General features: G+C 39.9%; 1 protein-coding gene across 1 annotated transcript; it reads left to right on the top strand.

Moving 5' to 3' along the window:
• The first annotated feature begins 764 nt into the window (after positions 1–764).
• Positions 765–15,798, top strand: slc9a8 (solute carrier family 9 member 8). Its single transcript, XM_079558759.1, has 16 exons — positions 765–1,103; positions 1,384–1,562; positions 2,345–2,425; positions 3,206–3,264; positions 8,334–8,417; positions 8,645–8,746; positions 8,887–8,921; positions 10,386–10,529; positions 12,035–12,176; positions 12,669–12,774; positions 12,860–12,976; positions 13,063–13,145; positions 13,219–13,330; positions 13,414–13,634; positions 14,966–15,112; positions 15,606–15,798. The coding sequence occupies exons 1-16, from the start codon at positions 922–924 to the stop codon at positions 15,717–15,719; spliced, it is 1,908 nt and encodes a 635-aa protein (XP_079414885.1). The 5' UTR covers positions 765–921; the 3' UTR covers positions 15,720–15,798.
• The last annotated feature ends 1,336 nt before the right edge of the window (positions 15,799–17,134 follow it).

Here is a 17,134-nt window from a genome sequence, read left to right as displayed (position 1 = left end):
TTTCTGAAAGTAAAATGTCACAATTCCATACGGCAGATTCGACACCTATTCGGGGGGTACCAGAACCATCATTCAAGCTCGTGAGATTCGTATGTTGCTGCTGATGGTGCACTGCCGCTCCTGCGTTTCGCCTACCCGCCTACCAGCCCTATGAATGAAGCTTCTCCTTCGCAAAAAGAGCAATTCCTCTGAGTGGGCGTTAACCATCCATGGCGCTCACACGGCAGCACCCAACGACGAGGCACACGCGCTTCACGTTAGGAAGTTAATTGTTCCCCTATCTATGAACAGCTGCACGTTACCATGACTCCTACGTTCGGCGCTCTTGATCACACATTTTAGGCTAGTTTGAACATTTTAGGTTTATAACTTTTTTTTTTCCCAATTAGAAAGCTTGGAAATTCATTTTCTGTCAAGGCAACGTTTTTAACAAAACCAAAAAAAAAAAAAAAAGAAGAAGAAGAAGAAGAAAAAATAAATAAAAAATAGAGCCGCTTCGGGGTTCTGAAGAGGCATCAAGGAAAACTACACAGACCGGAATGCGTCACTCGCCTGCAATGATTTATGGGAAATGTAGTCTCAGGCGGTACTGTAAACTTACCCAAAAACAAGGGCATTTGTCGGAATAGCCCAAACGCAAACACATTGTTTTGTTTTTTATCATTCTCTTTCAGTAATTACCATAATGCTCTGTCCATTATTGATATGTCTTTAAAAAAATGGCATTTATTATTACACAACAGGACTACAATTTCCCACAAGCACCTGACCAGGAAATAAGTAGCGATGATACGCGGAGCTGTCGACATGGACCAGGCAGCGCTTTTCCTTGTTAAACGTCTATTTAAGTTGTAAAACAAATCAAGAATAAGTCGTGTCACAACGCGAGGCTTTCGTAGTGCTGTTTTGCAGCCATTTGTTATGTTGTTGCTATTGCTGCTGCTAAATCCACGTACGCTATCGCTAGCGCAACAGCAGGAGGAGAAAGCTGGAGAGGCTGATGACCATCCTGATACTGTTCAAAAACAGTCTGTATCAATAAATAACGAAGGAAACGATGAAAGACATGAAGGCGAAGAACCAAAGGACGGACAGCCTGCCAGGTGTGAGAGGTCAATTTATGTACTGTGTCCATGAATGCTCACACCAGCTGACTCTCCTAGTATTGAAGTCTCCGTTTGTAAAGTACCGCAATGTAGATCATGACATATTCATCATTAATATTGACAAAATGGTGTAGCCTACCCTGTTTGTAATTCCTCAAACTTCAATATAGCTGCTGCGTGTGCTTGTGTAATAATGATAATATTAGTAACAAAAATGATGATCGTAATGAGCTTGCTAAAATGTCTCCATTTGTTGATTCCATCTGTCTTTCTGCAGCAAATCGAATGACACGGATGTCAAAAACAACGGGACCCTTCATTTAACAACAAGCAACAAACCAAGTACCTTGCCACCCCCGACCGCTAAGCCAATCCTCCCAGTGCAGACTGGAGTCAAGGCACAGGAAGAAGAGCAATCCAGTGGACTGACAATATTTTTCAGTCTGTTGGTTATTGGTAGGTATTTCCTTGTACCTACAATTAGGCCTGTCACGGTAACAAATTTGAAGTCCGATATATTGAGACAGGAAAGTATTGCGATTAACGATATTATTGACTCTAGCGATACTGTCAGCTCTCAGGCATAAAAATGACAGTAAACCTTTGTTTTAAAAGTGCATCATCATATCCTAAAATACCACAAAGGCTGCAATAAACATGAAATATTACGAAACTCGGTTTGCTTCAGTAAAAAATCAAATAAACTATAAATATCGAGCCCAAAAATGTACCGTTCATCTGTTTTTTAGTGAACTATAAGTCGGTATAGTATTTATTATGACAGCCTAACTTACAATATTTGCCTGACAGATAAGCAAAAGACATCATTTACCACTTTTCACAACGTATTATGGCCAATAAAAAGATGGCCGGAAATGTGAGGGCACTTAAGTTTTGTGTTAGATCAGAAGTGTCGGCAATGATTTCTGTAAAGGATGTGGTTATTATGTGAAGTAAAAAAAACGCCACAAAGAACCTCACACAAAGTGCCCATAATGCAGTTTTGCTCTTACCAGTCACATGTTTTTAACCACAGAGCTTTGCATGGGCCATAAATTATGAATAATGGCACCAATCTACGAAGTCATGTTACAGCGCACTGCTCTGCATGCAGAATTATATGTCAAGTTGTAGTTTACGTTTTGAAATTGTTTTTCAACAGAACAGTTATTTGACAGTAGCTTTGAAATTTGACTTTATGTGTAATCTCTACACCTTTTCCCTTTCCCTCTCCTCAGGTATCTGCATCATATTGGTGCACCTTCTTATTAAGTTCAAGCTGCATTTTCTTCCTGAAAGTGTTGCCGTTGTGTCTCTTGGTGAGTAAAATATTATGAAAGAAATAGATTTGAATTAAAATATGTCAGTTTAAAAAAAAAGATGTGTGCAATGTTTTTTGTTGGTCAGCATAAATGCCTGATCTACAAATAAACATGGAAATGCTTCCTTTTAAAGTAGCAGTTTGTGTATTAATCATTTTACATTATAAACCTTTTTATTATTATCATTCTTTCTGGTGTGTCCCTTGAAGTTTTTTGCCCTCTGTGGCGGCAGCATTTCCTTTGTTTTTCCTTATGAGTGCCATGTGTTTTTAACATTAACATTTTCTGCTCCACAAAGATAACAGTCGAACAAATCAGGAAGTTCTTCTTTTCCTTCCTTGTGGTTTCCTTTTTCTTTGTGTGCTTTCCTTTGCTTTACGCCTGTCCTCTCTGGGCTGCCATCTGCCTCCAATGTAATACATTTCATGCTTTAGCTGCAATTCTACCTTGTCATCTCTTTTTATGTCCGTTACACATGTTTTTCTTGCCCTCTCCGCAGCTTTTAAATTAATGTCTTTATCTAGTGAGTCGTTACATGAGAGCTCGGAGCCCAAGGGGACACTCTTAAAGACAAATCTAAGACTAATGGCTATTTTAAACACTTTTTACTGATTTGGACTGCATGCCAAATCACCATTGCTTTTTTCTACCAAAATAGCGCGCACACACTTAGGTTTTCAGTATTTTTACATCCACAGAGCTTGAAATTTTAATGATGTGATAAAAGTTTAAACAGCAGTGGTGCTTTTCTCAACAGTGTCTCTTTGTTCTCTCTAGGAATCCTAATGGGAGGGTTCATTAAGATCATTGAATTCCAGGAGCTGGCCAATTGGAAGGTACATCATTTGTCAATCTCTGTTTGCTCATGTTGTCCTGGACTTATTGATTTTCTATTGATTTTCCTGATGTTTAAGCAGAACAAGCCCAATTCTCAACAAATTCGGGATAGTAAGAATAGCAATGGTTTGCAAATTTCATTGACTTAACAGAGATCTTGCCAAATAATGTAATCCGGTTTGTGTTTCCTTTTTTACCTGGTTATTGATAATGCTTCCTGTTTTGAAACTGCTCACAGTCTTTTATGAAATTGTTACAAAGCCATTTTTGAATATTATTTTATTTATACTAGTATGCTAGTCTACTAGTTTATACTGCTAATTGCAGCATTTCTTTATAAAGATAAAGCCGGACTGCTGTGCACTGTCTACATCTAAATATACTGTAGCACATTTTGTATTGAACGCTAAAACAGAAGCAAGAATCGGCGCTATTGCCGTGTGGAGGGATTGTGAGAGCTCCAAAGCTCTCACAATCATATGTAACTCTTTACATATGTTTGGAATTTTATTGCCTGGGAAGCGGGTTTGTACAAATATGTCAGAAAATATGGTAAATGGTCTCAATTTATATAGCGCTTTTCCACCTACATTAGGCACTCAAAGCGCTTTACAGCAAGGCTCCACTCACCCATTCATACTCTAATTTTTCAACAACAAAAAAATCCAAGCCTGACTGGGCAGGGACAGCGAATTGGGAAAAGCCTTGACAGTATTAGCTTTGGACTTGAAACTGCTCGGCGCTTGATGAAATTGAAACTGCAGTGAATTTTTCTGGGAACCCCCCACTCACACACAACCCAAATCCCGTGAGGCACTGCTGCTGACTATCATGTTTTCACCATTTTGTAAAAAAAAACATGGCATACATTCCTACCCTGTCACTCATGAGTCATAAATAACATACTACGCTCTTTTTGTTTTGTTTGTACTTGCTACCTCTTTCCACTACATGCCTGGGAGTTATCCTTTTTTTCTGCGTGTTCTCACAGCCTTTAATTAACATTCCTTGTTCTCTGCCAGTGAATGAGGGGAACGAACAAGAGAGGAAGGGGGGGCGGAAAAGCGGGACAGGTTGTGTCAATGTTTCTTGCACACAGGAACTCATTGTTTTTTAGCCCATGGGGCCCCATGTGTGTGTCGCTGAATCGCTGGAGCCAGTAACTAGAGCCCCGGAGCCCCCTTACCTCCCTGGCCCTGTCCTTTGAATATCTGAGCTGCCATCACATGCTCACCTGGCCATAAAGGCAGCATTCTCCTTCGGACTCTGCAGCCCTTTGTGAGAGCAGCAGGAGAAAAGTTACTCAGTTACAATTACCAGAAACCATGCATATACAAATGTTTTTACATATGTGATGTGAGGAAGAGCATCTTAGTATGTTTAATTGCCCTGAAAACAGAGAAATTTAAACTGCTCTTCACCGCCCAAATTAATTAATTAATTAGTTTTCGTAATGTGTTTCTAGCATCCAGAGTATTCACAAGTGTGACTTTATAAGATGTTCTCTGTTTTCGGGGAGCCTGATCCCACTGGTAGAGCCAGCATTCTTTAACCGGAAGGTTGTTGTGAGAAAAATAGGATGAAGACCAATAACAGTTTGAATCATGCAGTTTCATTCTGGTGTAACAAAGAGCCATTCTCTGTTTTGAGTCATTTAAAATAAACTCGGGCCAGAGGGACATTGTACAGACAAGTCAAAATTCTGCACTCCATGAAACACTATAGGGATTATATGTTCAGGCATGTGCTAAATAACCGGTGCAAGCTGAAACATAAAATATGCTATTTTATGGGCATGTTGCACTTCATTTACTATTTGATGTTGCCTGTATTACAGTGTTAGGGCCCCAAATCTGAGACAATGCTGAAACAATGAAACAATGCTGCGTGAGTAAAAAATGCTTAAATGGCTCCGCTGCTGATTCACTTTTGCATGTGCTGCTCGCTTTGCACATATGCAAACACTTGATAAATGATCCTCTAAGTTTGTTTTTTTTACCTCCTTGAAGGTTAATGTGCTTTATTTGTCATTATACAGCAACTGTACAACAAAATTTGTCCTCTGCATTTAACCCATCCTTCGACGCCACTGGGGCGACCCGTAAGCGGCAGTACGGTACCCGGGCACCCATCTCCAGATGTGGAGCCAGGCTGATGGTTAGAATCACCTGGCTGGAGGAGTCACCTATTGTGCATGTTTTCAGTGGTAGGAGTAATCGGAGTACCTGGAGGAAACCTATGCAGACATGGGGAGAATATGCAAACTCTACACAGAAAGGCCCCGTCCAAGTGGGAATCAAACCCGGGACCTTCTTGCTGTGAAGCACAAACGCTAACGGCTGCGCCACACAGTTTCCCACGGTTTCTCTGAATGTTATTAAAGGTGCACAAGACGGAGAGAAATATTTTTTTTAGTAAAGTTGTTACATGAGCATCTTAACATTAACGTACAACGTATATTGACATGTTTTCTTGTCAGTCGGCAGTTCAAATCCCAGCTCCCACAGGCGCGGGATGGATTTTTATGGATCAATCAGGACAAGAAGTTGTTATTTGAACAATCATACTATGTTGAAGCAACCGTGAAAAGTGTAGGAGGTTATTTTTGATCGTATGTGTTTATTCCCATGTGCTGCCTGCGTCACCAGCCTGTCCCAATTGGCAAATCTAACAAGCCCTTAGCACCGACCTGGAAACCACCAAGGGATATGAAACCCCACGGGCCTCAGCCTTCTGTCATCACTGGCCGGGACCTGTCATGTCCCTACCATACCCGCCTTTGTTTAATGATCTTTTATATATTCAAATACACAGTCAGAGCCGGAGTTGCTGTCTGTATTTTCTGCATGCCAACTGTATGATAAGCTATTGGCTGTGCAAATCTCATACAAAAACTTTATTGTCCACCAAGGTGTAAATTTGTCTTTGGTATCACCTCAGAACACATCGGCATCCACCATCTAAAACACGGCATATCATGTGGCACCCATGCATTGCTACATTGGATACTTTGCCTGTCTTCATCCCTTTGCCTAAGGAAAGTGTACATAGATTGTAGTGAGAATAAGCAAACTCATTAAATTGTGCAGTTGTCCAAATTGTCATGTTGTGTTCCGACAAGGCACTCATCATTTTCTTGTGTAGCTGCTGAGTTTCAGGCCCCAAAGGGCAATACAGACTTTTAATAGATATATCCCACACTGCACAGACATGGGGAGCCATTTTAATTGTGCTTTAGTTTTCCCATGTGGAGAATGAACTGCTGTCAAAGCTAAATCTCCTGTGAGTCTGTACTTCAAAAGCTTGACTTTTTTTTTTTAATACATATTAATTTACAGTAAATCTGTGCTTTCACTGCTCATAATGTCAAGGCTGTGTAAAGAAAGGCAATTGGTTGGGGCTCACTGTAATGATTGTAGATAGCCAAACATCCAGACATTTTAGGCAGACCATTCCAATATCATCGAGAACATGTTCATTCTGTTACCATTCATCATAATCAAAATCATTGTTGTGTTGATGCAGCCACAGACACAGTGTGCACGGCTGTTAAACATGTGCATTCCTGCTTACAGGAGTACAGCTGTACATGTCAGGTTGTTGTGCATGCTTGGCCTGCTGCCTCTCTCTCCCCCATATTAATATTTATTTACGACCTTTCTCTTCCTCGAAGGAAAAAAAACGGCCAACAAAATGTCAGAGGTTTATTTTAACATCCTACAGTTAGCTTTGACCTGAATTTAATTGTTTTTACCCTTTGTGTTTTCTTTTTGTCTTCCCAAATCATAATTGCCATTCAGTGGGAAATGAATGTAAATGTAGAAGCATAGTTTCAGCATAAAATAAAACAAGGTTGTAATTAGGGCTGCACAATATATCGCGAAAAATATCGTATCGCGATATTAGCTGATGCAATATCTGTATCGCGAGAAGCCACAATATATCGCAACATCACCATAGCCTTCATCTGACTGAGATCGACCCATTTTTTTTGCAAACTCAAACTCATGCATTGAAATCATGTGTAAAAGTTCATTTTTAATTGAACATTTACTAGCTTTGTTAAATTCTACCCTTGTTTTGGTCCTGATTGGGTGTTTTTTAAGTCTTCTTTTGACACAATTTGCTGAAAAAAATGGAACATAGTGTGTTTGGTGAAATATTGCAATAATACCGTATCGCATATCGCAAGTCACTTCAATATCGTGCAGCCCTAGTTGTAATCATTATAAAATTTGTACTTCAGATATCGTCGACGGAGGTATAAAATGTATATGACCATTTTTAAACGCAAGAGGGAAGTCCATAAAGAAAGTGGAAAAAGGCATGAAATAACAGCTCTGGTATACATGCGTCCTGCTGTTTTTAATTAGCTGAAATAAACAGGATTTTCAGCAGAATCTCATAGAAATCTATATTTTGTGCCATCTTGCAGCGACATGGCACACAGAGGGGCTTGTGCTCAACCACATGGTGCATCACGCTCCGACACATTGGCACATGATTGCTACGCCTGATCTGGGAGGCTGGCCCATTTAACTGACGGGCAACAATGATCTCATTATATGCCTGAAATAATCAAGTGTGCTAAGGTCACCGTGATACTTCCAGTTTGTGTGTGTGAGGCTGGGGTTAGCACTTACAATCTTTTTGTTCCTCCTTGGCATATGTGTGTGTGTGTGTGTGCGTGCATGTGTGTGAGGACACTGTCACTAGTTATAAGCTGAAACGTGAATGCACTGGCTGGCAGGGATTTCCCTCTCTTGTGTGCATCATGCGGCTGTCAAATAGAAATGCATTCTGACAGGTTTGTGTGTCATAGCACAAGCTACACTTCCTGCTACACCATTTCCTCCTTTGACTATGTCTGAGGTTTTTGTATTAGCTGATTATTACAGAGCTGACTCCTTTGCGACTGTAATGAATGTGTAATAATAACTTTCTTTATGGCGATGTTCTAGATAAACACGTTGAATTGCAGTAAAACACTATTCTCGGGGATCTTTACATCCCTGTAATTTGACACAGTTCTTTAACATGTGCATGAACTTTGCTTTCTCTTTTAAAGGAAGAGGAAATGTTTCGACCCAACATGTTCTTCCTTTTGCTGCTGCCACCTATCATTTTTGAATCTGGTTATTCCTTGCACAAGGTACAAAAAGCATTATCTAACATTCACAAACATACTATCATTGACTAATGATTTAATATGAACCTTGTATTATAATATGTCAAGTGTTACTCAATAATCAGACACTTATATCTGTAGTCTCTGTAATCATACTTCACATGTTCTCTTCCGTGCTTCTCATACAAAATGAATGAAACTGAAAAGTGATCTGGTTCAAAATAATGTGTTTTTTTTGTTTGTTTTTTAAGGGTAATTTCTTCCAGAACATTGGCTCCATCACCCTGTTCGCTGTGATCGGTACTGCCATCTCTGCATTTATAGTTGGAGGAGGCATATATTTCTTGGGCCAGGTGAGGACAGTAGAGCTTCCCTGTCACAGACTTCAGAATCCATGCTCTTTTTCTCTCAACCTATTCTAGTCACATCGTTGAAGTAATAGATGCTCTTAAAAGTCTAAATCAAATTGAACATAGACTTTTGTTTTGCCTAGGCTGATGTAATCTACAAGATGACCATGACTGACAGGTATTCTCTCCTCCTTTGCTTTATTATATTGATCACTAGCATCTCTTATTAGACTGAAGCGTGACTGCTTTACAGCTAGAATGTCCCAGGCCTGCTCCCGGATTGAGTGTGGACTTGGCATGTTCTCCCTGTGTCTGTGTAGGTTTCCCTGACCACTATAAACATGTACAATAGGTACATCCTGTTGTAAAGAAGATGCTATTGAACTTTTAATACATTTATTTGAATTTGGGCTTCCAAAATATTATTAGAATTCCTGTTAGGATGTGATCAAGTGAGTAGCTCATAATTTAGGTTTTCTCTGTTCACTTGAAATGTCAGTGCTATTTTGGTACCAAGAGCTAGTTTTGAATGTCAAAGCTTTTCAGGCATTGCGCCGATCTGTCTATGATTTTTAAGTTTACTGCTTATTGACTTTTCGCTCATATGAAATTGTGTTTATTCAAATAATTGTTCTTTTTTCCCTGTTATAAAACACGTGACATGACACAGGTCACCCAAAGTGCTTCACAAAGTTTAGGGGATTTGTACGTCATTCCCTCCACACTCAGTATTGCTAAGCTACATATGTATCGTAGTGCTGCAACTAATGATTATTTTAGTAATCGATTAATCTACCGATTATTTTTACAGTTAATCGCTTGGCTGCAAATGGTGTATGATTATTATTTTTTTTTTTTATCACATAAAGCAAAAGTGCTGCTGCTTGAGCACATGTTGATGGAGTAAACTTAAAGTGAATGTTTTTGGAGGCCCCTACTGCCAATTCTGATTTCTGATTGGATGAGACATGGATAGATATTTATGAACTTTTCAATGTACGAAACACTACAGACCCTAAGTTGAAAAACACAATAGGTTTTCATCCAAAATAGAAAATGTTCTTGTCATTTTTGCTCTATTTAAGTCTGTGTTTACTAGAAAACGATCAATCGTTTTCTCAAATAGTTATTTCAATAATAGATTATTTGTCCATTAATCGATTAATTGTTTCAGCCCTATATATATGTATCCGCACACATCTGCGACAACGGTCCCTCTGACCACCACCATGCACATCCTGGCCTATTGTACATGTTTATAGTGGTAGGAGAACTGCAGTACTGGAGGGAACCTAGAGAGAACATGCAAACTCCACACAGAAAGGCCCCAATAAAACCTGGAACCTTTTTTCAGGAGCACTAACCACTGTGCCACCGTGCTACCCATGCATATCTGGGTATCAATAGTAATAGGCACACATGAATGAGGGGCTTGTATTGTTTTGATTTTGATGGGTTTGACCCCACAGCAATGCTGGTTGTTGACTCAAAGTATTTTGTTATATTGAAGATGTGATGCATTTTATTGCAAACCTTTATGTTTGTTTGTTTGTGAAAGTGAATTGGACTTATTGTTACAAAATGATCCTTATCTAATATGTAAATTAATGGATTCTTTTTTTTCTTCTCTTTCCGGCTGTAGCTTTGCCTTTGGCTCCCTAATATCAGCTGTCGATCCTGTAGCCACCATTGCCATCTTCAACGCTCTGAACGTGGACCCGGTGCTGAACATGTTGGTGTTTGGAGAGAGCATTCTCAATGACGCAGTCTCCATTGTACTGACCAAGTAAGGGCCTTGTGCTATTAAACAGCACTAAATGAAATGAAGATAGTGGACTACAGTACAGTTTACCGGAGCACTTTCCTCTTCACACAATGGGGAAAGTAGAAACAAATCGGATCATTTATTTATTCACACGGGTAAAACCGGGTACAAGTACTCGAGTGTAAAAGTCTGATTTATATTTCAGTTCAAACAGTTACTTATTACTCACAGTACTCAAGTAACACTTTCTCCAAGTACTTTTTTGCTTTTACTTGAGTATTTATTTAGGTCACCACTTTTTACTTGTAGCCTACCTTTATGTGAGTAAATATTTTAGCTATATGTGTACTTATTTCCATTAACATTTACATGCGTGAATTGTATAGGTATAGTTCAAAAAGCAGGGAAAAAACTGATCAATTAAATAAATCCATGTTACTTCTAACTTGTTCTTCTACTACTACTTGTTTTAGTTTACTTGTAGTGAGTCATCTTCCAAGTATACACTCTTTGTGTAAACTTATTAAAAGTATTCACCTGCATTCTTCCAGAAAGCATCGTGAGGTGGTGTGCACAAAAGTGCAAAGTAGTTTGATATTGTGATAAACAAATACATACTTCACTATTGTCTAGCTGGGCTGAAGTTGAGTCACACCGATGAGACTTGACTATCGAGTTTGGCAGAAAACTATCTCGGTGTCATGTCTGTTTACCGTCAGTCTGCAAGCCTTATCTTGCTTACTTACGAGCAGCTAAATGTACAAAGTGATCTCAAGTGTCTTAGCTGCACCCATATAGTAAAAGAAGGCATGAATAATGGATGGGTTGGACCAGCTTGGCCGTTTACTTGTTTGTTGCACCACAAGCTACTCTAACCCGACTAAATGTGCTGGTCAGTAAACAATACTCTTGATTGCAGATAGTTTCTACTTAGCCCACACGTAGAGCGTGTTAGGCATGGTGGTTTGCCTTCATGAAAATCATTGCTCTCATCTCATCACAAAATCATCATCAAAAGTAAAATCATTTTACAATTTCAGATTATTAGATGTCGGAGAAGTTTTTGGCTGGCTTCGAATACTTGGGTTTGAGCATATTTTGCAAAATAGCTTCCAAGTCACAGATTTCAACCAGATAGTAAACCCTCATAACTCTATTCCTATTGCTGAAGGTTCACCAACATATTGTCTAAAGATGGTTCGATTTCTGTAATGAATTGATGGTGCCCTCTAGAGGCTGAGCGTTGTATTACAAATGTATAATTTAATAATAATAATGCGATATCTTTCTTTTTTTCTTTCTTTCGTTCTTTCTTCCTTTCTCTTTCTTATTAAAGGTGCATTTGAAATCGATTTTTAACAATTTAATTTGCTCAAATATTATCACTTATGACCTGGCCCTCTGACTAGACAAAGCTCTGGGGCCCTGTAATCCTAGGTGCAGGTGTAGGGTGGCCGGCCCCCACATTGGTAACCACTGCACTAGATCATCAGTGGCACATAATAACTCTGTTTTTTATCTTTCAGTACTGCGGAGGGGTTCTTTTCCCAGTCGGACAACTCCATGGTTACAGGCTGGGAGATCTTTATTCAGGCTCTGGGCTACTTTCTAAAGATGTTTTTTGGTTCCGCTGCCCTGGGAACGCTCACTGGCCTGATCTCAGCTGTTGTATCCTCACATAACAAATCCTTTGTCTATCCTTTGGTCAAAAATACTTACGAATAATTTGGGCTGCGTACCTTTCAGGGTTTTTATACCAGAACTTCTTAATTCCCACCTGAACCGAGCACGTTTTCTCCAGTTTGGCTTAACCCAAATCTAAAAGCTTTAAAAAAAAAGTGTCAAAATAGTAACAAAAATGAGATGAAAACGTGACAAAAAAGTGACAACACTGTAAGGGAAAAGATCTATTTAGATTATTTGTAGCCCTTAGCTTTCAAATGAGGCGTTACTCTGGCCTATAGGCTGTAACCTGGGCAAACCTGAAGTGGAGAACTCTGGTCTTAAGAGGTTCTTTTTCATTTTCTAGAATTTATTTGAACATTACAACAACCAAATATCAAGCCATTAAACCTGGTGTCTAAATACGCAGCCATATTAATAATAACCCTGTATCGCATGTACAGTAGATGGACTTGATTAACTTAACTGACTGATCAGTTTTTGAAGCATTTTGACCTGCGGAAGACCCCCTCTCTGGAGTTTGGGATGATGCTGATCTTCGCTTATCTTCCGTATGGACTGGCAGAGGGTATCCAGCTCTCTGGTGAGGGCACAGCTCTGTTTAAACCAAGCACAGGTTGATTCATGTATTTATCTCAACTCACATGTTCTGCTCCTTCCCTCCACAGGGATCATGTCCATCCTTTTCACTGGTATTGTGATGTCCCACTACACCCATCACAACCTGTCCCCTGTGACTCAGATCCTCATGCAGCAGACATTGCGCGCTGTGGCCTTCATGTGTGGTTGGTCATACCTTCAACCTCTCTCAGTCCACTTACAGTTTTGTCAGACCAGTTTGTGATTAATGCAATGTATCCCCTCCTCCCAGAAACGTGTGTGTTTGCTTTCCTCGGTCTCTCTATCTTCAGCTTCCCCCATAAATTTGAGATATCGTTTGTCATCTGGTGCATAGTGAGTATTTTATGTGAGCATTTATGGAAAACTAACTGGACAACCCATGTAATGAAACGTGCCGCACTCTTAGGTTCTGGTCTTACTTGGTCGTGCAATCAACATCTTCCCTCTATCTTTCCTGCTCAACTTTTTCCGAGACCACAAGATCACCCCTAAAATGATGTTCATCATGTGGTTCAGCGGTCAGTACAGATCAGCCTCGCTATAGTGCGTTACACAATCCTAGCTCCTACTTATTGTCTGTTTGTTTTTGACTCCATGAAAGGTTTGAGAGGTGCGATTCCCTACGCTTTGAGCCTCCATCTGGGCCTGGAGCCCATAGAGAAGCGCCAGCTCATTGGTACCACCACCATTATTATTGTACTTTTTACCATTCTGCTTATGGGGGGTGGAACGATGCCCCTGATCCGCATCATGGATATTGAAGACAGCCAATCTCGACGCAAGAACAAGAAAGATGTCAATCTCAGCAAGACACAGAAAATGGTGATGAACTGCTTTTTGTTTTGATTATATTGATTATATTATTGTATTATCATATAGTCATTCTTAGCTAAAGCTTGAAGAAAGTATTTTCTCTTACATAAGCATAAGTTGTGGGTTGTGACGGGCAAGTGAAACTGTGTGACACTTAAACACTGTCCTTGCAAAAGTGTCTCTCTGTTTGCTCAAACAACCTGATATTGATGATTGAATGATCAGACTAATCAAAGGCCAAGAAATGGGAGCTTTTTTTTTTGTTCTATGTTCCATGGAGCTCCAGTGGGCTGTGCCAACTCCGACACCGACCGCTCTGCTGCGCCGAGGAAGGACATGAATGCACAACGTTTTTATCTGATTCAGTCATTAAGCCAACTATTTGCTGTAGATTGTGCTCCATACATTTCCCACGGTCAGAAAACCTGCACCTCATGGTTAAAGGGGCTAGATGCAAGTTGGCCATTTTATACTCGCTGGTGCCACCTCAGGTCATATGTGTAACTGCACCTTCTATATTAAACTCGTGCAGGATGGCACTTAGGACCGAATTAACACCTTTTTGAGTGGCAGTGCAGGATTTTAGAGGCAGTTGTGGTGAACAGGTCTGGGCTCATTCTACACATTAGCACATTGCTGGAACATTTAGGTGGAGGAAAATACCTCATTTTAACATTTTTACTCTCGCATTTCACTTTCAAATTTAAGTATCAGATTACAAATGAGATCAGATTAAATATATTTTGACCAAGAACACTCAAACAACACTATCAATGCAGTTGTCATATAGATCTTGGAACAGCGATGCCTCTCAATATTGCTTTGCTGAACTTTATATTGAATTCATTATTTGTTCAAGTCTGCAGTTATTCAGGTCTGTGTTTCTATCTGACATTGATGTACTTCCCATGAGCAGGTTTATGACCAGTGACAGACTAGGATTAACAAAGAGAGAGTTCAGAGTCCGGAAAACTGTGCTCTCCAGTAAAAAAACAAAACATTTGTATGATCAGAGCAATAGTAACTTCTTGATTCCAGCACGTACTGGGGGCTCACTGCAGTCATTGGAGGCAGTTAGCTGTGTGTGTGCAGGCTCCTTACATGTGTGATGTGTTTCAAAGCGTGTTTAAGCTAGGGGCAGCAGAAACTAGATCTATCAGACCTGCCTGTCCCACTGCTGTTGTGTGCTCTCTGATGTAAATTCCCCCTGTGCCTCCTGTGTTGTTGGCCTGAGCTCTCTACAATCCACCCCTGACTGCTCCGATGACCCGTGTGTTTCAATCTGTCTTTTTGTCTCCTGCCTTTGTACTTTTCTTCATTTTATCTTCCCATCTGTCCAGGGAAACACGATTGAGTCGGAGCACCTGTCTGAGCTGACGGAGGAGGAGTATGAAGCCCACATCTACCATCGACAGGATCTGAAGGGCTTTATGTGGCTTGATGCTAAGTACCTTAACCCTTTCTTCACCCGCAGGCTCACCCAAGAGGTACGCCACTGTCAACGCAAACCAGTCTGTTACAACATTCTCTGTCTGATAAGACACAATACTCTCAGAGTGGAAAACAGGCTGTTACATATGTATTTTTTGACAGTTAATTTGAACACAACCCCTTACTAACCATACAAATGTATTAGTTCTGTATAACACTCAAACATTGCAATGTATTACATCATAAGGCTTTAGAGTGTTTTGCCAGATGGTCCCAGGGTAAGTGTGGATGCGGAGGCAGTGTCACTAAAGTGAATAAAGAACTGAACTCATCTGGGATTCTTAACATCAAAATACTGCTATTTATTTAATGTTTTGGCATTTTTGTTCATTATAGTTTTCTGATTTGCATTTAAATTGACATATGCAATACAATATTGTATTTTTTAGCTCAAGGTTATACCGTCAAAAGCTTCAACTAAACTCTATTTCTTTAAGTTAATTAAATCTCCTTAATTTTTTTTAATGCAGTGATTCCACCTTTTTACAGGACCTTCTGCATGGTCGAATCCAGATGAAAACTTTGACCAACAAGTGGTACGAAGAGGTGCGTCAGGGTCCGTCCGGCTCAGAGGACGAGGAGGATGAGGCTGAATTACTGTAAACACGAGGGCTACACCGATCTGATACTGATATTTGATATTTGAGTCGATCCTTGAAAAAATAGATCAGATATCGGCTCCAAACATCCGATAAAACCACAACTTTCGCTGACGAAATCTCATTTTAAATTCTAAAGAATAGCAGATAAAGCATGTTTGTAATGAACATGGGTGATGTAGCCAAGGGTCCTCTATTACAGAGGTGTCGAAGTCATTTGGGTCGAGGGCCGAAATTCATCCCCCATAGCGGGTCGCGGGCCGCATATATTTTAAGGACTGTGGCTTCATCAATAACGACTTACACTTATTGTGCTTCATCAGCCTGTGTCACATGTTTCTCAAAAGTGCTACTTAAAGTCATTATTCATTCACTCCACACTCGAACGTTACTATTGTAGTCACAGCCACCCTGGGGCAGACTGACCATTTACCACGTGGCTATACTGCGCTGTTTAGCTGTCTATATCCTGATCTCTTAGCGTCCTCTGCTGGACACGTGTGGAATTCTTCCTTTTCTGAATTTAGGCTGCTCCCTTGGGGCTGGAGTGAGCAAAGTGGTTATTTCTTTAAAAACACATTGACACATGTGCTCTATTACATTTATTTGTTGAAAACCCCTTGATATGTAACATCTCCTTTGCAAGATAAGACAAGACTTTATAGAGCTCACACATTGAGCTCTATAAGCTCACTCTTTCACTCACTTGTGTCTTGTGGTATCGGTTGTTATCGGATATCGGTAGCTCAAACCCCCAATATTGGTATGAAAAGCAAAAAAGATGGATCGGAGCGTCTCTAAAGCCTAGTCCTGTACTGTTGTTCTGTTCTGCACACTACAACCTTTAATGGACAATGTGTTGAATCGTGCTCCTGTGACTGGAGACTTGTGCTGCATTGAATAACAGTACTGCTGGGGCTGTTTACTAAAATGGTGATCATGTATTGTATACAATTAAAAAGTGGTGTTACAACAATGAAGGATAATTGTGGGAAACAATGTGAAAATTGGAGCTCTCTGAAGTCCAATCATAGCCATTGCTTTAGGTCTAAAGGGAGTTTACTGTATACGGGCAAATTGCTAAACAATACAATGGAAACTTCTAATGAAAAAAATGTACTGTTTAGTTGCCGTCTGCACTTTTTGCGTCTGAAAGTCAAGTTTCTTTTTATCCAAGTTGACCGTTAACTGTGGTTAAACCACATTTAAAAGCTTAAGTAATTTTTCATTTCAGCAACAGCTTTATTTAACAAACTGATGATGTTCAATTCCAATGCTCTAAAAACTGGACTTTGACGATTGCACTATGTTTTAATGCTTGTAATGAAGCGACACCTTTGAATGTGTGGGTAACTGGAAACTCTCTGTGAATCTGTTTTTATTTATCACATATTTATGTTTTGTGAGGGTAAAGGCCTT

Source organism: Gobius niger (assembly GCF_951799975.1).
Source record: "Gobius niger genome assembly, chromosome: 6".
Classification (NCBI taxonomy): domain Eukaryota; kingdom Metazoa; phylum Chordata; class Actinopteri; order Gobiiformes; family Gobiidae; genus Gobius; species Gobius niger.
Note: the sequence above shows the minus strand (reverse complement) of the source record. Positions and strands in the feature narration are given on the sequence as shown.

Coding starts and splice junctions, on each gene's coding strand:
- slc9a8 (XM_079558759.1), top strand. CDS start 922: ATGTTGTTGCTATTGCTGCTGCTAAATCCACGTACGCTATCGCTAGCG. Junction 2,426..3,205: donor TGTTGCCGTTGTGTCTCTTG/GTGAGTAAAATA, acceptor TGTTCTCTCTAG/GAATCCTAATGGGAGGGTTC. Junction 13,146..13,218: donor CGTTTGTCATCTGGTGCATA/GTGAGTATTTTA, acceptor CCGCACTCTTAG/GTTCTGGTCTTACTTGGTCG.